At 43.8% G+C, this 22288-nt stretch overlaps 2 protein-coding genes across 4 annotated transcripts in view; both read left to right on the top strand.

Moving 5' to 3' along the window:
• Positions 1-9512, top strand: part of RSPRY1 (ring finger and SPRY domain containing 1) — a 46719-nt gene extending 37207 nt beyond the window's left edge. For both annotated transcript variants that reach the window (XM_059153364.1, XM_059153363.1), the window contains exons 14-15: positions 4814-4918; positions 8149-9512. In XM_059153364.1, coding sequence (XP_059009347.1) covers positions 4814-4918; positions 8149-8245 — 202 coding nt within the window. In that variant the 3' untranslated portion in view covers positions 8246-9512. The remainder of the gene's footprint in view (positions 1-4813; positions 4919-8148) is intronic.
• A 4611-nt stretch (positions 9513-14123) lies between these two features.
• On the top strand, positions 14124-20505 carry ARL2BP (ADP ribosylation factor like GTPase 2 binding protein). Of its 2 annotated transcripts, none has more exons than XM_059153371.1 (6): positions 14124-14505; positions 15231-15292; positions 16778-16884; positions 18157-18242; positions 18458-18554; positions 19080-20505. In XM_059153371.1, the coding sequence occupies exons 1-6, from the start codon at positions 14468-14470 to the stop codon at positions 19179-19181; spliced, it is 492 nt and encodes a 163-aa protein (XP_059009354.1). In that variant the 5' UTR covers positions 14124-14467; the 3' UTR covers positions 19182-20505. The 2 variants fall into 2 exon arrangements, with proteins under 2 accessions (XP_059009354.1, XP_059009355.1); XM_059153372.1 differs by lacking the exon at positions 14124-14505 and adding an exon at positions 14642-14916.
• Positions 20506-22288: the final 1783 nt, after the last annotated feature.

The following is a 22288-nucleotide window of genomic DNA, read 5'->3' as shown; positions in this document are numbered from 1 at the left end:
ACAAAGTAAGGGGTAAGTCCCCAAAAATACCAGATCCGGCTGGTTTCATAGGAGATTTTCACCAAATTTTTAAGTAACAGATAAATTACTATTTAAAAGGTTACAGAACCCTCTGGGCACCTGCATGGCCCAGTTGATTAAGCGGCTACCTTTGCCTCAAGTCATGATCCCATGGTCCTGGGATTGAGCCCCATAACAGGCTCCCTGATCAGTGGGGAATAATGCTTCCCTCTCTCACTCTCCCTCTGTGGTAGGTCTCTCTCTAGTAAATGAATTTTTTAGAAAATGTTGCACAATCAGTTGCTCCTCACAATTCAGTTGCTCCTCACAATCTCAGGCGAGCAGTTCCTCCTGCCCCCCTGCTTTAATAAATTCACCTTTTTGCACCAGAAAAAAGAAAAAAAGTTACAGAACCCAGAAAGAAAGAGCACTTCCAAATAATTTTTATGAGCTAAATAACATCGGTATAAAAACCAGACAATATAACACATGCACATACACAAAAAAGCCTCTCCAACTAACTTTATCTGAATGTCAGTAAAAAATCCTAAATATCAGGAAATCAAGTACATCCTTAATGTGCTTTTAACTTTGTGATTTAATGAAACATATTTCTTTTTGGGTTTAGCCACATGGCAAAGATGCTGACACTGTTTTATAGTCCTTAGGACAGTGAATTTTACCCGTCATGGGTAAAATTTCATAGCCCTTCTTTGCCAGAAACTGTGATTGGCATTAATTATCTCCTTGGATGAATACCTGCTTTTCTCCCTTAGGAGATGACATGATCTTTTCCTTAAGCTGGGAAAGACTCCAGCAGCTTGCTGGCAGTGACCTCAACTTGAAGCTTGTTTCACGATATGAGCCAAAGGTTATCATTTTTTAACAGAGCTGCTTTCTGGGCCTGTGTGAGGAAGAGAGTTCCTGCTACTAATGCCACACATGTTATATCATTGACAGAGATTGCTTCAGCACTCACAGAGATCACAAAGGCCATGGTGTAGCCAGGGTTGGGCCGCCATGCCCCTGAAGGTATCTTTAACATACTGTTATAATCCTCACTCCTGTTTTGTCTGAAAAAGCAGGTCTGTAAACAGCCCTTCTGGGCTGTGCTTCACCTTGGACTCAGTGTCTCAAGGCTGAAAAGCAGGTCAGCAGTTTCCAGATGAACCAGAAAATGTCACATGGTGACCCAGCAGCATTGCCTGTGATAGTGGAACCTCTATAATATTGAAGGAACAGAAGGGCCACTTACATACCAGCTCAGGGACCAGAGGGTCATTCCTGGAACTCCCCTTCAACTTGTGTTGGTCCTGACAGAGATTCTGAACTTTAAACTCTTCTTGGTGATGGTCTAAATACCTCACTTGTTTGTCATACCTTGTTCTTTTTTTTTTTTTTGCTTAGCCTGTCTGCTTGGATGTAGCCCAGCAATTGGCCTGCCTTGTGACGTACACCCTGAGAGGGGAGGGCAGGCCCCAGCAGTTCCGCTGGAGGCTGGCCTCAGTTCACACTGCTCCAGCATTTAGGGAACCGCCCCTGTAGAATTAAACTTTGCAAAGATCAGATGGCAATAGGCGTCACCCATTAAAAAGTCTCCTAATTTTATGGGCAGTTTCTCCATAGTATCGTAGTTCTCTGTCAGCTTGGCCCCAGGTGCAGCCTGCCCCGAGCGAGAGGCAAGCTGCAGTTGAGGGCGAGCTTACTTCGCCCTGCTCTGACAGTGACACCAACATGGGAGTCAGGGGAGACTGAATGAGGGGTCTCCTCCAGGCCGCAGGAGCCGCCTGCTGCTACCTTACACCCTTTTAACGTTCCAGTTGCCCCACATTACGTGTTGTGACATTAGATGTGGATGTGCCTGAGACCATTTGCTGTGCCATTAATATCTTCAGCCTATGCTCCAGAAGCTTCTCTTCAGCTTGTATTCGTTTACTCATTGGAATATATTCCTTTCTGGTTTCCTGGCAGATCAAGGCCCTGTGACTATCTGGAATCTTGTAAATTGTTCTATATTGTATGTACTCTCTTTCTCTCATGCTTTTCCTTCATTTATTCTTTTTCCCCACTTCTTAACCTTTTTGTTATATGAAACTTCAAATACCCACAAAAGAAAACAAGAAGAGCACAGTGAAGCACCATACCCCCACTTTTCAGCAACAATAGTCATCCACTCACACCAGGATGTAGGAGACCTGCAAGCTTCCTTCATCTGTTACTAACTCCATTGCCATTCCAGGTTCCCTGCCGGAATCCCAAAGTGTCTTTGACACCTTACTTTCTGCTATTCCTACGTCCTGTCCTGGGAGCTGTGCCTTCAGAATACATCACAAATCCAACTGCTGCTTATCACCTTCACTGCTGCCACTATAGTCCAAGCTGCCATCCTTTCCCACCTGGATTATTTTTTCCCTGCCCTTTAGCTGGTTTCCTTTTCCTGCCTGGGCCCCCTTCAATCTATTCAACACAGCCTCCAGAAGGATTTTGTTACAGCTTAGATCAGATCATGCTCTTCCCTGCTCAGAAGACTCGAGTGACTTCTCATTTCACTTAAGATGAAAGCTTAAATCCTTACAGTGATCTAGGAGGCTGTATGCAATTTGTCCTGTCCTCTCCCTTATTACTTCTCTGATTTTATCTCCTACCCTCTCCCATTTGTTCATGCTCCTTATTCAGCCACCCAGGCCTCCTTGCTGTTCCTGAAACATACCAGATCTATTATAGCCTCAGGGCCTTTGGCACTTGTTCTTCTTGCTTCTAGAATGGGCCAGTGTTTGTTGTCCAACACCAGCAAGCAATTAGCTCTATTCTGACACCCTCTACCTGGAGATAGTGTCACATCCCACTGGTTAAGTGCTCAGTCCTACAAGGCTGCCCTCTGCAGATTTTACAGATTTTACAGTTCAGATTTTACAGTGCTTCTGACTATGTCTAAATTGGAGGTTCCCATGATTCCCTCATTAGGTTTGATTAATTTGCTAGAGTGGCTCACAGAACTTGGGAAAACAGTTTACTTACTAGTTTACAATAAAAGACTATAATAAAGAACAGATGGAAGCATGCAGAGGCAAGGCATGTGGGAAGGGGCAAGGAGCTTCCATGTTCTTTGAATGGACCATTCTCCCGAAAGCTCCACATGTTCACCAATCCTGAAGATTTTCAAACCCTCCCCTTTTGGTTTTTTATGGTGGCTTCATTATGAAGATGAGATTGTTGAGAACATTGGTTATTAGTGATTGAACTCAATCTCCAACCCCTCTGCCCTCCTGGGAGGTGGGGGGAGGAGTGAAATTAGGAATGAACCAACCCACTAATTACAAGGCTGGTTCCCTTGACAACCAGCCCAAAACCTAGGTTAACTAGGGGCTTTTTAAAGGTGGCTGATTAACATAACAAAAGAACTGTGTTGCTCCTGTCTGGGGAAATTTCCAGGGTTTTAGGACCTCTGTGCCAGGAACCCAGATGAAGGCCAAATATATATTTATTGTAAGTCACAATATCACAAATGGTGTCTCTCCAGATATCCACAGGTTTCATTCCCTCACACCCTTCCTGCCTTAAATGTCACCTTCCATGGCATTTTAAATACGTGGCCGTATTTAAAATGGTATCTCCCTGCTCCTCCTGTACAAACTACCTTATCCTTCTCCCTGCTTTTTGTTCATACTGCTCATCAGCACTTAAAATTCTGTGTTTTACTCTTTCACCTAGTTTCTTTTCTTTTTTTTTTTTTTTAAGATTTTATTTATTTATTTATTTGACAGAGAGAGATTACAAGTAGGCAGAGAGAGAGAGGAGGAAGCAGGCTCTCTGCTGAGCAGAGAGCCCGATGCGGGACTCGATCCCAGGACCCTGAGATCATGACCTGAGCCAAAGGCAGCGGCTTAACCCACTGAGCCACCCAGGCGCCCCATCACCTAGTTTCTTTCTAGTCTTCCTTCACTGGAGTGTAAGCTCTCTGAAGGCAGGGATATGTTCTTAGTCCTCTCTTCACTGCTGCATCTCCAGGCTTTGTCCCAAGGTGAACAGAGTGAATGTTTCATGTTTCTTTCACCCAGGCCTCAGGGTTGTACCTTCAGCAAAGCAGTTCTGCTTTTCCACATCAAATGGAGTCAAAGTGTGATGCAAGGATTCTAACCGTCTAGTCAGAAGAGTCTGCGCTAGACTAGCAATAAACACCTTGAAATTGTTTTGTTTTTAAAGATTTTATTTATTTGTCAGAGAGAAAGCATGAGAGCACAAGCAGGGGGATGGCAGGCAGAAGGACAAGCAGATTCCCTGCTGATGTGGGATCCCAGGAGCCTGAGATCACTACATGAGCCAAAGGCAGATGCTTACCCGCTTAACCAACAGAGCCACCCAGGCATCTCAACACCTTGAAATTGTATAAGAACTTGTGTATGTGTATTTTCTTGGAAAAGTCTCCACTGCTTTTCATCAAACTCTTAGAGCTGTAGGACTTAAAAGTGAAAATTTGCTGGTAAAATAAAACTGTACTAGCCTGAGAATCAAAAGATTTGAATTTGAGTCCTGAATCTTTTTCCCATGTGTGTGACCTTATGCAAATCATTTCCATGAACTATGCCTTTGTCTGTAAAATGGGAATGACCCTGCCTCTGTTGTTCTGTACTGTAGAAAATTACTGTAAGGTTGAAATGAGATGCGTGTATGAGAAACTTACTGGACAAAGCTTAAGGAATACGTAGTATACTTCACATGAACAGAGTATTTTCAAAGCATTTAATATGCATCACTGCTAACAGGTCCATGTATTTGTTGACCAGATAAGTTTCAAACTATATTCTCTACTCAGGCACAGGCGTCTTGCTTTGTTGAAGCAAGTCAGTATCCGGGAAAACTGCTGCTCTCTGTGTTGTGATGAAGTAGCAGACACACAACTGAAGCCATGTGGACACAGGTGAGAGGGTTTGGTCATTTCTTTTGTGTATTACATTAGGCAAAATTTCATCTTATTCTAGAAATGCTTTTATAGTTGTTGGGGAAGAAGGAATTTGGTGCTGTCCAGGGTTCCTCAAATTGGAGTCAGAATTAAATTTATATGATACAGATTAACAGGAGAAAATAAAATTTAGTTTTGTATGTATGGGGAATCCACACAGACACAAACCTCAGAGACAAGCAAAATGAGGTATATATGTCTTCATAAACTAAGGGAAGGGTAGTGGTTTGGGAGTAAAAAGGGGAGGAAAGCCATTAGCAGGAAGGTGAGAGGGGATGTTTGGAAAACAAAGGTTGCCCAGTTATGCAGGTAAGTTTCTTAGTGTGCTAATAACTGGTAACAGGTCCTCTGTTTAAATTATTTTTAGGCAGTTGCAGGGAGGTCAGAGTCTCTCGGACCTTGACTGTTTTCAGCTCAAAGTAATCCGCATGTCTTTGTGGCCCATCCTGGGGCTGTCTGCCCTTGGACCCTGCACAGTGTTTCTAGTTCCTTAGCTGTTCATTAAAGTTGATTATATACAAAGTGGGCTGAATCAGAAGTTAGTTTGCCAGGTAGTGAATGGCTGTCTTCTAGAAAGTACCTGAAGCTGCTTGATGAAAGGCTTCTGTTATTATTTTGTTTACTCAGTACTGTTTTTTAATACAGTTTTCACCTCACAAAATGTAAATGCTTTAATACTATTTATGAGCCTCTTGGGAAATCCCTTTTAGTTTTATTTTTATAGCCGCCTTATGTACAATTTACCCTCCTAACCATTAAGAAGGCAGTGCCTCCCTCCCATCTAACCAAGTTTCAGCTATATGAGAGGAACCAGAGGGCAACCTGGATCCTACAGAAGAGTGTCCAAACACCAGCAAGAGCAACAAGTACAGTGGCCCCCAAGAAGGCCTCCTGGCTGAAGCTGGAAATGGGAAGAGGAGCTCGGCAGTGTGCTGGCCCTGACTTGGCCCATGTGGGCTGACTGGATGAGCCGTACTCAGGCTGATGTTCTGGACCAACTCCCTATAACTCCTCATATCCCTTATTCTACCCTGCTCTCCCCCGCAACCTTTTACATTTGATAGAGCTTTAACCACTGGGTCTCCTGGGGGTCCAGAGCCTGCAGGGATGGACCCCAGTTTGTCACCTCAAGATGTGGCTCAACCTGGGCCTTTGACTCTGCCCTGCTGATTTTTGCCATGCACGGTTAGCTAATTGGCTGTTAAGGGAAGTGCAGGCAGTGTATCTCATGTCCCCCTTCGCTGTACCAGTTTCGCTTCTGAAAGAAAGGCACAGTGACTCCAGCTGTGGCTGTTCCTTGGCAGCAACTCTATAGCCCAGAATTCTCAGTTAAGCACCTTTGAAGGTTTCAGTCATTAGAGCGACAGGCAGATGCAAAGTTTAAAGAATGGTATCTCAGCACCCTTTTTGATCTTTGTTTCTGGGAGGTTGTTAAGGTCCCAAAGAGCAGTATCTGGTCTTACTCATCTTTGAGCTTTCTGGCCCTTCTCAGTGGTTTTGCACACAATAAATGCTCAGGAATGGGGGCCAAAATCTAAAAAATTAGAACCAGGTATTTTAAGTATGAGCAGTCTCCATAACAGATAAATAGAAGAGGAAACTTAAAGAGTTGTAAGAGAATTTAGCTCAACTTTCAGCAGCAACAACAATTTTTTTTTTTTAAAGATTTTATTTATTTGACAGAGAGAAACCACAAGTAGACGTAGACGGAGAGGCAGGCAGAGAGAGAGAGAGAGGGAAGCAGGCTCCCCACTGAGCAGAGAGCCTGATGCGGGACTCGATCCCAGGACCCTGAGATCATGACCTGAGCCAAAGGCAGCGGCTTAACCCACTGAGCCACCCAGGCGCCCCTAGCAACAACAATTTTAATTAAAGTGGGGGAGGAGGCAAAAGGAAATCTGGATAAATTGAATGACTCAAGCTGACCCTGAGAAGAGATGGACAATCTAAGTATTCCTGTTGCCATAGAAAAAATTGAGATGATTATCAAAGCTACATTTGCACTTGCACTGTTTGCTCTCCGCGCCCCCCCACCATCCCCAGCAAAAACACTAAGACCAGATGGTTTCAGATGAATTCTTTCAGACTTTCTGGGAATAGATAGATTCTATATAAACTTCTCCCGACCAGGGCCGCCTGGCTGGCTCAGTTGGTGGAGCATGTAACTTTTGATCTTGGGGTTGTATAGAGATTACTTAAGTGAGTAAATAAAAACTTTAGGGGGGAAAAAAAGGCTAAGAATACATACCAAGAGATATGTGGTGCCTACAAGAAGAAAACTTGTAAGCTACTAAAGAATGCAATATGAGGCTTGAATAAATGGGTCTGTTCTTAGAAGACCCTCTCAGTGCTGTAAAGGTGATAATTTTCCCTAAACCAACTTAATTTGGCTCAACCTTTTTTTCCCCTAGAAATAGAAATGCTAATTTAAAAGTTTATGTGATAGGGGCGCCTGGGTGGCTCAGTGGGTTAAAGCCTCTGCCTTCAGCTCAGGTCATGGTCTCAGGGTCCTGGGATCTAGCCCCACATCGGACTCTCTGCTCAGCAGGGAACCTGCTTCCTCCTCTCTGCCTACTTGTAATCTCTATCAAATAAATAAATAAAAATCTTAAAAAATAATAAAAGTTTATGTGATTTAAGGCAAGAAAATTCTGAAAGAGTAGAGTTATGGAGGGAATGCACCCTGCCTACCACATCTTAAGATATATTAAAATAAAGGCTTATAGTTTACTCTCAGTATATGAAAAGAATGACAGAACATTGGAACAGAATAGAAACCCAGAAATGGAACTAACTACATACAAATGAAAATTTAACATATAAAGGCCTTGTGTCAGTTCTGCAGTGCAAAACGGACTGTTTAATATTGGGATAAATGGCTAGCTGTCTGGGAAACTAAGTTGTGTCTCTACCCATATATACACATCTGTAAGTTTTTGCTGTGTATGTACAAACTTTCTGGAAGAATGTACTTGAATTTTTTACTTATTCCTCAGAAGAGGAAGATGGGGACTCAGAAATGGGAGGGAGACTCATTGTTGGTTTATATATTTAGTTCCTTTTTTAACCATGTGTAATGATTACCCTTTAACTGAACGAACTTGTTAATATTTCAGATTGAGTAGGCACATTGTCGGTTTGCCTTTTGGAAGCACTAACCTAACCAGCACTTGTGTCTTTCTCCTCAGTGACCTGTGTATGGATTGTGCCTTGCAACTGGAGACCTGCCCGTTGTGTCGTAAGGAAATAGTGTCTAGAGTCAGACAGATTTCTCATATTTCATGACACACGTGAAGAGGCATCATGGACTTATTTCTACTCAATTCCAGCCAATGTTGAAGAGAAAAACAAAAAAAAACTCTAATCAGTTGTGCGCACATTGAAACTTATAGCCATGGCCAGATTTTATGCTAAAAATGGTAGTTTGTCAAAGACAAAATTCTCTTAGAATCTAACCCAACTTGCCAACCCTGAGAAATTCCTGTTAAAGCCAAGGAAAGCTGAGTGCTGACAGCTAGGCCTGTGGTCCTTCCATCAAAAACCATAGGAGACCGTGCCCTCCCAAGTGCTGAAACCACACTGGAATTCTCCATGTTGGGTGCATTTGATTGTTTAACAGAATGTTTTGTCTCATTCTAAAGTTTTTATTTGGGGCAGAAGTCATTATGGAGAAGTAAATGACAGCATTTCTGGGTTAAGCATAACTCCCGGTTGGTCAGAGAGACAGTGGTATGTTAATGGTGGATATTGCACTGCAAGACTTGAATCTATAAACTAGAACCACACAGGTCAATTCTACAAGCAACATGGAGGGCCTGAAAGAAGGTGCACAGACTGTGGAAAAAAACCCCAATTTTTGATATTTCTGTGATTCCAAAGAACATTGTAGTTTTTTTTTTAACTGCAGAAAACTGGTGGTATTTTCACATTCATGGTGTTTCTATCCAGTTTCAGTACCCGCATTTTCTGAGGAAAAAAATGTTTTAACAATACAGGAGGAATTCTTAAATTAATTGCAATGTTAGACTGGAGCAAATTTGGTATTTAGGGTATTTGTAAGGTACCATCAAATCAGGTTTTTTGTTTTTTGTTAAAAATTTTTTTTAATCAGTATTGTTTTTGGAAGTAATATACTTTGAAACTCTTGAACTAACAGTCTCAAAAACTCTTAGAGGACAGTCTGAGAGCGTGTATTTCTATTGTTTTAAATAAATACATGTTTTTGAATAGTAAATTCAATCATGGATTGCTGACTATGTCTTCATCAAAAGTGTTAATCCCTCTCAGGGTCTCTGGTGAAGACCTTCAAGAGTTTGGTTTTTTCTCCCAGAAAATTGGAAGGTAGAATTGTAAATTCATAGAACTTATTTTATAATGGTGTACCTCAGCAGCTGCCTTTCAATTTATGCCAAGTCCTTACTGAGTTTATACTTGAATAGTAAATATGTCTTCTGAGTTTTACAGTGTCTTAAACTCAATGCACATTTTTATTTTCTTCCTTTCCCACCCTTTCTTGTTTGTAATTCATTAAACTGTCCTATTATAGAGCTGATTTCCTTCCTGGCCGTACTTGTTGGGGTGCTGGATTTTTTTCCATGTCTTTAGTCTTCCGTAAATTCAAATAAATAAATAAATAAATATATATATATATATATATATATATATATATATATATATATTCCCTTCTTTAGCTTGTGGTGAATACAGTAATTTGCATTGAAGAAATAAAACATTTGTTGCCTTTTTTGACTAAGATTTCACAACTTTCATTGATGCCTACTGCTAAGGTTTCAAGACCTCATCCTCTGAGTTTTAAGGGCTCCTTTCCAGGGTAGGAGAGGGTCAAGTAAAAAGAATTAAGAAGCAAAGGTAATCATTTACTCATCCTGCAGATCTTTACTGAGCACCTAATATTTTCTGGGCACTGGACCTATGTGGTATACAAAACAGATCTGTTCATGGAGCTTATGTCTGATAGTGGGGGGAAAACAATGTATTTGTTTAACAGTGCCTTAAAAGAAAAGATTAGGGTACTATGAGAGAGAATGGGGGCACTTCATCTAGATGGGTGGAAAGAGGCAGAAGGAACCTCACTGAGTAAGTTAACTATCAGTAAAAACTCCAAGGAAAAAGTAGGACATAGCCAGGTAGAGACACTGAGGACAAGCTTCAAGGACTATATAGCTGTGGGAACACAACATTCTAGGTGAAGGCCTAACAAGAAGGAAAGCTCAGTGAGCTTCGGGATCTGATGGGAGGCCCCATAGCTAGTAAGGTAGGAACTGAGATGGTACAACAGTGTGCTCCCCTGTTGGAGAAGTCAGGGGACCAGTCATGAAGCCATGCTAAAGATTTTGTATTTTATCCTAAGTGCAGTAGAAAACAGAGTTTAAGTATGGAAGTGCTTTGATAAATAACTTCAAAAGATACTCTGGCATCTATACGGAGAATGGAGAAGGCGTGGGGGCAGGCTGCGGCGGGGTATGCAGGACAGAGGACAAGCAAAACATGGAAATTTGAAGTCCAGCAGGGAGACTTTGAAGTGAAGTGAAGTGAAGGTGGTCTATAAGTTCAGTGGAGAAAAGTAGAATTAATAGGTAATCTGTCACAAATCAAAGGAATACGGGAGCCTATTAGCTTTCTAGAAATCTACCCTTGAATTTTGTTCATAAGTTTTAATCTTGGAACTGCTTCAAAGGGAAAAACCACATAAAAGAGAAAAAAATAGGGAATAACAATGTGGAAGAGAATAAACAGATCAATATTCTGCATTGCATGTTAAGCAAAATTGAAAGCTAGGCTTTTACTGATGATACATTGTACCACATAGAAAAACAAAAAAATTAAGTTACGGCATTTCTCCAATGATTTATTGGGGAAATGCTCCCAGAGTTCTAGTCCAAAAAAAAAAAAAAAGTTTTTAATGACTTACTATCTTTTTGGAATGATATTAGTAAAGCAAGGTAAAGTTATGGTGCCATTTGCATGCCAGGAAACAAGGATTCAATCAAAGAAAAATTTCATCTGCAGGAAATGACTTGCATGAATTTCCAACATCCTGAGTATGTATCTAGGAAACAAACTGTTCAACGAAGTTCAGCTCTTTCCAAGATTGTCCATTTTTATTCACTTAAAACAATTGTTTTTATGATTTTGAGTCAGAGCACGAGCTGGGTGGGAGGTAGGAACAGAGAGAGAGGGACAAGCAGACTTAGCACTGAGTATGGAGCCCAACAAGGGGCTCCATCTCACAATTCTGAGATGGCAACCTGAGCCAAAGTCAAGAGGTGGATGCCTGACCAACTGTGCCACCCAGGAGCCCCCATTAAACAATTTTTAATATAGGAACACCTGGGTGGCTTTGTAGGTTGAGTGTCTGCCTCTTGGTTTTGGCTCAGGTCATGCTCTCATTGGTTGTGGGATCAAGCCCACAACCTGGCCTCTCACTCAGCAGGGATTCTCCTCCTCTGCCCCTCCCCCCTTCAAATCTTAAAAAAAAATTTTTAATGCTTACCCACAATCAAAGGATTTTTAAATGATTATTGATGAAAAACATATATTCAAGTAAGTGTTAAATATTTTCTTTAAAGGCCACCATTCTATTTTTAGCAGAAAAACATCATGTTCTGATTTCTAGGAGTATTGTATGAAAACTCAGGAATTGGAGCAATATATAAGCATGACTGGTTAAACATGCCCTTGGGAGTAAGCCTGGACCCAGTCCCAGCTCCATGATTCCACTTACCTTACCTCCCATATGTAAGTACTTCTGCGTTTCTCAATCTTTTTTTTCTCGTAGAGTTTCAAGTATTTCAAAAAAAGACAATGTATTTATAAGTGTTTAGCACAGTAACTGGCATATGCCTGAGTAAATGGGTCCTATTATTAACTTTACGCCCATTTGTTCTTAAAGGCGGACATGGTGGGGGAGCCCCAGTGGCTTAGTTGGTTAAGTGTCTGACTTCAGCTTAGAACATGATCTTAGGGTCCTGCGATCCAGCCCCATGCTGGGCTCTCCACTCAGCGGGGAGTTTCCTTTTCCCTATCCATCTCCCCCTACTTGTGCTCTCTCTCAAAAAAAAAGTCTTAAAAAAAAAAAAAAAAGGCCAGACATGGTGAAGTGGATTATAAATAGCCACAAGTTGTTTGACATCCCTCCCATCTATAAATGACGTTTATGTCCCCTCCCCTAAAACCTGGATAGGCTCTGTGTTTGTTTGACCAATAGAATTCAGTGGAAGTGAGACTGTGCCGGTTTCCAATATCTAAATGGCAACTTCTTGAAATATTTGCTCTTAGGCCCAGCCACCATAGTATGAGAAAACGCAAGCATCCCTGGGAAGACGTACAGGGAAAGAGAATAAGGAACCCCCTTCCTACCAGCCACCAGTCCTCTAATAAACATTCACAGCTGAGCTCCCAGCCAAGAGCCAACAATAATTTGCCAGTCATGTGAGTGAGCGTGTTGGAAGAAGCTCCTCCATCTAGCCCCATTCCAGCTGCCCCAACTGATGCCAAGTGTAACAGAGACTAGCTGTCACTACCAAGTCCTGCCCAAACTGCAGATTAGTAAGCACATTAATTGCTGTTTTAAGACACTAAATTTTGGGGTGTCTTGTAACAGCAACAGAAAACCAGAACAGATGAAATCATCAAGTTTCCTACTCCACTTTGATCCCATACATGATTTAGAAAAAGGGTAGGCAAGTTCATTTAGTCCAGAAGAAATAAGTGGTTTATAGAGAAAAACAGGTCATGAGGAAATGCTGAGTTTGCTCTGAGCTGCAAAACCGCTTAACTTAAATATAACTCAGTCTAGTTAATCAGCAAACCTTTATAGATACCTGTCCTCTACCTGGAGCTAAGTAGAGTATCTCTGAGAATTGATCTCATTCACCCTGGATGCAACTGTCTTGGTAACCAGGTTTAGTTCCAGATCCCAATGTTATTATTTATTTATTTATTTATTTATTTGAGAGAGACATTACGGATGCGTGAGTAGGGGAGGGGCAGGGGGGAGGAAGAGGGACAAGCAGATTCCCTGCTGAGGGAGGAGCCCTATGGCGGGTTGAAGGGGGGGGACGCAGGGGTGAGGGGAGGTGCTCCATCCCTGGACCATGACTAGGAGATCACTACCTGAGTCGAAAACAGGATCGCCCAACCAACCCAGTGAGCCTCCCGTAGGCACCCCTCACTTTTATCTATTTTATATACATTCAGAATATCAACCCATTCAGGCTGGCCATCTGACCCTCAGATCAAACCTAAACCTAATGCAACCAGACACATAAGGCCTAGTAGTCCAATCAAAAGAAATCAGCTCTAGGGAATCCTTTTGCAAAATTTGGCAGTTTGGGAGAGGAGTTTTCCTGGAAGTTATTCAATTTCTGATTAAGTTGGTTCAATGATTGTCAACTTTTATCTCGCCTTATTAGCCAAGAAACTAATAAATGCCAAATAATATTTATGATGTGTGTGACTATTATCTTTATGATGTAAATTACGTCTACTGTTTGTGGTGGCTTTCCTTCCACTAAAGAGAGTCACTGGGGCACCTGGGTGGCTTAGACGTTAAGCGGCTGCCTTTGGCTCTGCTCATGATCCCAAGGTTATAGGTTGGAACCCCGCATCACGCTCTCTGTGGAGAGCCTGCTTCTCTCTCTGCCTGCTGCTCCCCCAGCTTGTGCTCTCTCTGTCAAATGAAGACAATCTTTCATTAAAAAGATTTTATTTATTTTAGAGAGAGATAACGGGGATTTGGGCAGAGGGAGATGGGAGAGAATCTCAAAGCTGACTCCGCTGTGAGTGCGGAGTCCCACGCAGCGCTGGATTTCAGGATCCTGAGATCATGTCCTGAGCGGAAGAGTTCCACCCTCAAGGGCTGAGCCACCCAAGCGGTCCCCATTTAATTTTAAATCCTATAATTTATTCCCGAATTGCAAGTGAAGAAATTGAGGCTCTTCGCTTCTATTCCTTCTTCCGTAAGATAGGGGCAACGTGAGATTTAACCGCCACAACGCCAGAGAACACTCCAATAACCCCAAAGGTCCCATTGAGTCCCATAGGGTTACCCTAACGCCTCTCTACCCCTACCCCTCACTTCCCTTCCCCATCTTTGCCCCGCCCACGGCGTCAAATAGCGCGCGCGGAGGATTGGCTCTCGGGAAGCGCGAGGCGGCGGAAGGGGTTTTGGTGGCCATGGTGACGGGAGGAGGGGCGCGGCGCGGGGCTGTGGTAACTGACGCCCGGACCCCGCAGCGGCCGCGACGCACCCTGAGAGACCTGGTTGGTTGTGAGGGCCCCGCAGGCGCGTGGCCGCTCCAGGGGAGCCTGAGGCCCGGGCCTCGCACGTAGGGCCTACCCCGGCTGCGCCGTGAGCGGGCTAGGCCTCCCAGATGCGGGTTGCGGCTCTACAGAGCCGAGCCGAGGCTGGGCCTGGGCCGCGGACGGGATAGGAGGCCGGCGGGCCCGCTCGCCCTGCGGGTGGATGCGGCGGCGGCGGCGGCGATGGACGCCCTAGAGGAAGAGAGCTTCGCGCTGTCCTTGTGAGTGATGCGGCCTGGCGCTGCCGGCGCCTGCCTGGGCCTCCGCCCTGAGAAGCGGGTGTCCTGGAGGGGTGGGATGGGGGCGAGGGACCGCCATGGCTCCGCCCAAGTTCCTGCTGCCGGAGGCGCGGCCGCAGCGACGCCGGATTCAAGCCGGGAGTGCGGGCGAGTATCATGCTTTGAGCAACGCCTCCATCACAATCCCTACACCTGCGACCCCTAGTCGTCAGCAAAACCTGGCAGCTTTGAGCTGCCGAGGCAGACCACAGGTCAGAGGACCCTCCACCACCACCACCTCCTCCATCATCACTTCTGGGGACTCCTGATCCGATTGCCCCCCCTGGCCAGTATCTCGCTGGTGCCAGGTTTACGCTTACAAGACGATAGGTGTGGGGTGATAGCGAAGATGCGGTGAGTAAACCCAAAGGACAAACATGAGGAGCCTTAAGATGTGCCCTGAGAGCCGCTGCTCCCCTTTATTTGTCCCTTTTGTCGTTCCTTGTGTCCTAATGGGTTTTCTGAAAATGGAGCCATTCAACTTCAATATCACGAACATAAACATGTTTCCTGTTTGGAATTGCTGCTTTAGCCAATAATCATTCTTAATGGCTGAAGCTGGGTGATGGGAAGTTCCTTTTGCTGTTTTTAGACACGTTTGAAAATGTCCCTCATGCACTTTTTAAAGCGAATTCTTTGAAACCACCTAATCCAGGTATATTTTTCAGCTCTTCCGCCTCTGATGCAGAATTTGATGCTGTAGTTGGATATTTAGAGGACATTATCATGGGTAAGCTGCCTCGAGCCTCCGTCTAACCTGTGCTCTTCAGTTCTTAGACCCTTGTGGTTTGGAGAGTTAATTTGGAGAGAAAACAGCAAGCTGCATATACATCTTAAATGTAGCAAAGAGTAGTATTAAGTAAGCCATATTGTGATTATAGAGGCAAACATCCCCCCTTGTTTTAACAACTAATAACCATGGATTCAGGTAATGGGCCCTAGAAGTTAGGAGGCACTTGGCAAAACTGACCTACATTATTTCAGAGAGTAAGAGGAATCCCATTTTCAGTTTTGAGCATTAATGTTTTTGTCACATAAACCACCAGCATAATACCATAGCCGTAGCACATGTTTCCATGAAGAAAATAAAATGCCATACTTGAGCTGGTTCTGTATTTTCCTAGGTTCTGAGTTCCTTTTTGTGCATTCGTTTTGGTGCATACAGACCTAAATATAATAAGCAGTAACAGGCACCCAAGGTTTAAAACAAATACATGGGAGTGGAAAACTTTGAGTTTTCTTAAAATTAGACAAAAAAGGACTCCATTATTTTAGTGGTATTTCATAGTCTCTAGTTTAGTCTGAAAATTACTGACCCAAGCTTTTGTATCTTCAGAAGAGGTCGCAAAAATGTTGACACCCTTAACACATAAATACAGAGGTTTCACCAGTAAGCTCTTGTCCTGTGTGAATCTGAGGGTTTCTGGGGAATCTTCAGGAATACTTTCGAGTTCTTCTGTCCTTTTGGGCACCCCGTGTGCCATGGAAAAAGGAACCATCTTTAAGTTCAGGTATTTCCTTTTATTTTCAGGAGTAATATTCTCTTGTTAAAATTCCCTATTCTCTCACATTTAGGTGTTTTCTATAAGCTAATAATGAATCCATCCAAAAGCCACCTGGCAGTTCTTTATGATAGGTACTCTGATCATCCTCATTTTCCAGTTGACAAAAGTAGGGCTTAGAGATACTAGAAAATGTGCCCAAGGTCACACAGTTTAAGCGCCTGAGCTAGGATCAGAGCCCATATGCTTAATCACTACACTGTTTCTACTGTAGCTAATGAAATCCTATTAGAAGAGAACCATTCCATTCCCTTGTGGAAAAGGAATGTGAAGAAGTTCCCAAGCCATCCTATATGGGTATGTTTAAAATGGACCAAAGGACAGTTGTAATGGTTGCACAACAATGGGGATGTACTTAACGCCACCAAACCATACTCAGAAACAGTTAAAACCATGAATTTTATGTGAGGTATATGTTATCACAATTTTTTAAAATATTGGTATTTTTTACTAATTAATAATAAAGACTGGATAAGGCTATTTGAACACTGGTGTCGTAATGCACACTTGGTTAGAACATCTGTAGCCTTCCCTCTCCTTGAGACCGGCCACTGAGAAAGCAGTTGTGCTGGTACAGAATTCCTGCTTGCTTACGAGTCAGAAAAGTTTTTAGTCTCCACCAAAAAGCCTAACATTTTCCTGTTGTGGTTCAGATGATGAGTTCCAGTTATTACAAAGAAATTTCATGGACAAGTACTATCAGGAGTTTGAAGACACAGAAGAGAATAAACTCACCTACACACCTATTTTTAATGAATACGTAAGTGGTTTTGTTTCTCTCCTCAGAGATTGGGAGTTCTTTAAAATGTGAATTTAGAACCAAAAGATAATGACATTCGCTGCACTTTTAGAAGCTGCCACCAATACCTGCCAGGAATTGTTTAGAATTCAGTCTAGTTCTCACCTCCCATTGCTTTCCTCTGCAGTGTTTGATGATTGCTGTCCAACTTCTGTTTTTAAAAAATGGCTTGATCATAATCCTGTTTTCAGTTATTATATATGGGTTCGCCATACTCTGCCTTTATATGCTTTGACCTTTGGACTTGCACACACTACAGTTGACCCTTAACTAGGGGTCCTGACGCCTATAGAGTGGAAAAAACTTTTGACCCCTCAAAAACTACTAACAGCCTGTTGTTGACTGGAAGCTTAACCAATAACAGAAATAATTGATAAACACATATTTTGTATAGGTATCCTATACTGTGTTCTTATAATAAAGGAAGCTAGGGAAAAGAAAATATTAAAGTCATAAAGAAAATGCAGTTAAAGTCCTATATTGTATTTATTAAAAAAAAAAAGTCCACGTATATGTGCAGTCACACAGTTCAAACCCTAATCGTTCAAGGGGCAACTGTATTTTTTTCTACTAAACATCTAGTCAGGTACTACCTGACTGTTAGGCAGAAGTGAAAACCAAGACCAAGACCATTAACTAGTTGGTGTGAAGACCAAGACTAGAACCCAGAAGTCTCAAGTCTAGGCCCTCGGGTCTTTCCATTGTGTTGAGGCCTCAAATAACCTCTTGGAATGATCTCATCTGTCTGAGCAAAGGTTTGATCCTCCAGACTTTCTTAACCTTGGAAACATGGCGAACTCGATGGTTTTCTCCACACAAGCCTCGGCTTATAAGGAGCCTGTGATTACCTCCAACAATATACCTCTCTTTACGTTCTTTTTGCACATATTCCATCTACCCGAGAAAAAAAGGTCCCACTTACTTCATTCTTCACTTCCCGCCACCCGGGTTGTTGCGAGCCCTGCCGTCCCCTGCCTCCACCTACGTCAGCGTGTTCCGTTCCGTGTTCCTCCTGTCAGTGTAAATCCCTGCGCAGGCGCTCTCCGGCGTGGGTCAGGGCGCATGCTCAGTGAGGACGGGCGCTGTGGTTCGTTTTATTGGTATCCTCCGCGCTGAGGATGTAGCCTGGCGCATGGAATAGGCTCTTACGAAATGTTTGCAAAGGGCTAGAGGCCGGGCTTTCTGAAAAGCAGCCTTGTTTTCCTAAAACCAAGATCCTTTCCACCGTGACAGATTTCTCTGGTAGAAAAGTATATTGAAGAACAGCTGCTGGAGCGGATTCCTGGATTTAACATGGCGGCTTTCACCACGACTTTACAGTGAGTTGAGCTAGACTCTGCATTTTTATCTCTTCCCTTCCTCCTCCTCCACTCTGAAAAAGACCCTTTTTTTTCTTCATTGCGTGAACCTAAAGGCTGAGAGCTCTGGGTGGTCAGGTTCTGGGATGGAAAGCCTTCAAAACCGTCTAGTGGAATCTTGAAGAGAAAGAATCTGTTTCTGTCGTTCATGAAACGGCCATCCTTTTCTTTTGCAGGCACCATAAAGATGAAGTGGCTGGTGACATATTTGACATGCTGCTCACGTTTACAGATTTTCTGGCTTTTAAAGAAATGTTTCTGGACTACAGAGCAGTAAGTCACTCTTGCTCACTTTGTCAGCCACTTCGAACCAGAGAAAGTTCCAAGTAGGCCTGTCAAGCACAGACCAACTGCCAGGTTTCTCCCCACAACTGGCCAGTGTCAGTTTGGCAGCTAGTAAGGTACTAGGAGCGTGAGCTGCGGTGCTCCCGACAGGGATCCCACACCCTTACTGAGGAACTGCATGCTCATGTGTTGTCGCAACAGGTCCCAGTACCTCTTATAGACCCTCACTAATTAAAAGAACAAAATCAAAGAGGTCTAATTGCCTTGCCTTTCTTATAAGGCAGGCTTTTAATAGGAAAAAAATATTTCAGCTAAGGGAGAAACACTTTTTAGAGTGATGGGGCCAGTGCCGAACAAGAATGCCAAATAACCTCCTTCCCTCTCTAGTCTGCTCCCTCCTGGGGCCTACCCTCCCCGTGAGTACCTCCTTTCCTATGCCTGAGGCAGGGTACTGGGCTAGAAAGGACTCTCCCACCCCCATTCCTTGCTTCTTAAGATTGTTTTCTCACGCAGGAAAAAGAAGGCCGGGGACTGGACTTAAGCAGTGGTTTAGTGGTGACTTCATTGTGCAAATCCTCTTCTGTGCCAGCTTCCCAGAATGACCTGCGACCCTAGGTCCCACCACCAAGCAATGGGATCTTTCTGGATGTTGCCAGCCCAGTAGACTGGACGAGGCTCTGGCTAATGTGACAGAATACATGTTAGAAAGACCAACTGCTCTACAACTTCTTATTAATGTTAAGTATTGGTCTGGGTCAAGACAATGGTCTGACCCTCCTGAGACCCTGAAGCACCTTCTCGTGTTCAGTAATCCTAGCACTCCTCCCCAAGCAGACCCCTCTCAGGCCTCTGCATTAGGCTCCGGCTCTGGAGCTTGGCATTGCCCTGGGGTCACTTCCCCTGCATATGTGTTGGTAGGTCATCTCCAGGCCTCTTTGGCTCAACAGGCTCTGCATGTCCTCCAGGTTTTTTGTGTTGCCACAGCCCTCTGTATTGATCACTCTCAGACCTGCAGCCTCAGTGGGCTTTTTGCCTGTGGGAGAACGTATCTCTAGGCTCTTAGTCAAGCCAGCTGCCTGCCCAGCTGAGCTCTCTGCACCTCTTCCCATTCCAGCTCGTTTGGGCTGTAGGAATCAACTGAGAGGTGTCCCTTTCCTGAAGCTACATGTGGAAATCATTTCCTTGTCTTACACTTGGCAGTCCTTGCATCACTGTTTTCTGCGGTCCTCATGTGGTCTGTTTCTAGAATTCTCTTAAGCATTTTTAGAAAAATATTTTTATAGAAAAATACTCAGGCTAACCTAGTGGATATAATCTTGGAGCTTCCAGATTACCCACTTAAAGATCAAAGTATTATATGCTGTGTGCTTTTTAGCTGTTAGTGCTATGAAAGCAAAAATGCTTTCTGCGTTGGCCTTCCTGATCTACTGGGCACCAACGAGCATGTGCTTAATGCTGTGGAAGTAGGCTCAAAGGTCTCCCCTTCTTATAGCATGTTAAGTGTTTGTACAGGTTTGCTAAAACCCTTTCTATATAAATAAGTTTATTAGGTTTTCTGTTGGGGTAGGGTCTCTAGTTCCTTCCTCCTGTCAAAATCTCCCTACCAAGATGGTGTTCCACTGAGCGAGCTCAGCTCAAGTAGGAGAGAGCAGACAGCTTTACTGGTCACATGTATGCTTTGATTTAGCACAACGTTTCATAGAAAGTACTGACCAGGAAACACAGGTGTCACATCTCTAGAGAGAAAGTACGTAGTATTTCAATTCCCAGTGTGTACCGTCTGTGTTTTTTGTAAGTAAAATTAAGACTATACTGATCTCAGTCACCCATTCTGGTTTTCAAGTATGAGCTATATAGACTATGTGTTTTTCTGTACTGATGTGTGACGCTTATTAAATACTTTTGTACCATGAGTAAACTTGGAGGTATGTTGCAAGAACCGTGATTCTTAAGGGTCTTCCTTACTGTCGCCGCTGTTGTTGGGTCACTGCTATGGTGATCTTTCAAGCCAAAGGCACTCTCAGAGCCAACTTTTTCAAATGCTCCGCCTCCTGGCCTTGCTTTCCCTTCTTGCCCTTTTCAGAGAGGACTACGTACTATAGGCCTGGCCTGGTCAAAGTACTTGATGAAAACCTGTTGGTCTGTCTGCCGGTGGGAAAAAAGCCATGGATGTTGACAGGTCCAAAGAATCGCTTATGAAAAATGAGAACAGAGGCAAACAGTTTTTTTCCGCTTAGAGGTAAAAAAAGCAGGCAAGCCTGCTGTAGCAAAGTATGAGCAGGTAGGCTTTCTGATTTCTTATAAAACAAACTAGCAGGGCACTTGGGGGGCTCAGTTGGTTATGTGTCTGCCTTCGGCTCAGGTCGTAATCCCAGGGTCCTGGGATTGAGCTCTCTGCTCAGCAGGGAGCCTGCTTCTCCCTTGCTCCCTGCTCATGCTTATGCACATGGGCTCTCTTTGAAATGAATAAAATCTGAAAAAATGAAAACAAAAAAGAAAAATCCACCAACTAGAAACCTGTCTTTGTCCACATAGGAACTTCCATCCTCGTGTGTCACCTATGATGGGGCTCAGGGCTTATCCTGGCCAGCCTCAGAGACAGCGATACAACTTACTACTGTGGCCTCCTCACCCGTAAGAAGCAATATTCACTTGAACTGCAGGGTCGAAGGATCAGGGGTGGGGTTGGGGGGCTCAGGCTTAAACCAGAAGCAAGCAGTCCAGTTGAGCATACTGACATCTGCAAGGCAATAGGCTGTTGTAGCAGGGTCAGAAACCTTTAAGACTTCCTTAGGATTTTTATTTCCTCTTTAGCCTCAAAAGAAAATGGGTTGATCCTTAACGCGGAACTTTCTTCTCTGGTTGAGTCCTGGAATGACTAGCAATTGCTCAAATTCTGAGGCACTTAAGAGTAAAAGGGGATGCTGTTTGTGTTTGTTAACAGGCACGAACTGGGCATGTCCCAGGGTGAGTGGGACATGGGTGTCTGGCTACATCCCCAACCCCCAGAGCTAGAGTCGTTGCCACAACCGCGTGCCTCTACAGCGGCCCCCACACCGCCATCAGCAGGAGCTCTGTCCCAAGACCCCTGCCCCCCCATACCTGAGATCATGGATAGCACCAAACTCTATACAGTGTCTTTCCCTCTACATCCTCCCCCCACTGTGATAAAAGTTCAATTTCTAAAGACATGGTAAGAGATGAACAACAATAAAGTAAAACCTTTCTAAACATACACTGTTAACGAAAGTTACTTGAGTGTGGTCTCTCTCAAGATCTCTTACTGTCCTGTATTCCTCTGATGATGGGAGCTGACCCAGCACATACAGGAGAGGTGAAGGGAGGTGAAGGGCACACGTGCTGGCGTGCAGTGTGACCTTGCTGGGAGCCTTCTCAGCAGGAGGACCATCTGGTTCCAGACTGTCGGCCACTAGTCAAACCGCCGAAGGCGAGAATGTGGATCAGGGGAGACCACTGTATTTACATTCTGATTGTCCCCGGGGTTGTCCAAAAAGGACCAAGGGGTGCCCAGAAATGCCTTCAGCTGATCATTCAAAGCATGTTACTCTGGCAGCAAAAGCATGAGCTCAGTTGGGAGGACTGCCCCTCGCTGTGGTCTGTGCCAGCCTCCTGAAATCAAGCGTGGTCATCGGCTTTGATGACATGCTCCCTGAACTGCATAAAGCCTGGAAGGGAGCTAACAGGAGGGCAGTGTTCAGTCC

This window comes from Mustela lutreola, chromosome 16 (genome assembly GCF_030435805.1).
Source record: "Mustela lutreola isolate mMusLut2 chromosome 16, mMusLut2.pri, whole genome shotgun sequence".
Taxonomy (NCBI): Eukaryota; Metazoa; Chordata; class Mammalia; order Carnivora; family Mustelidae; genus Mustela; species Mustela lutreola.
This window is presented reverse-complemented; position numbering and strand designations above follow the sequence as displayed.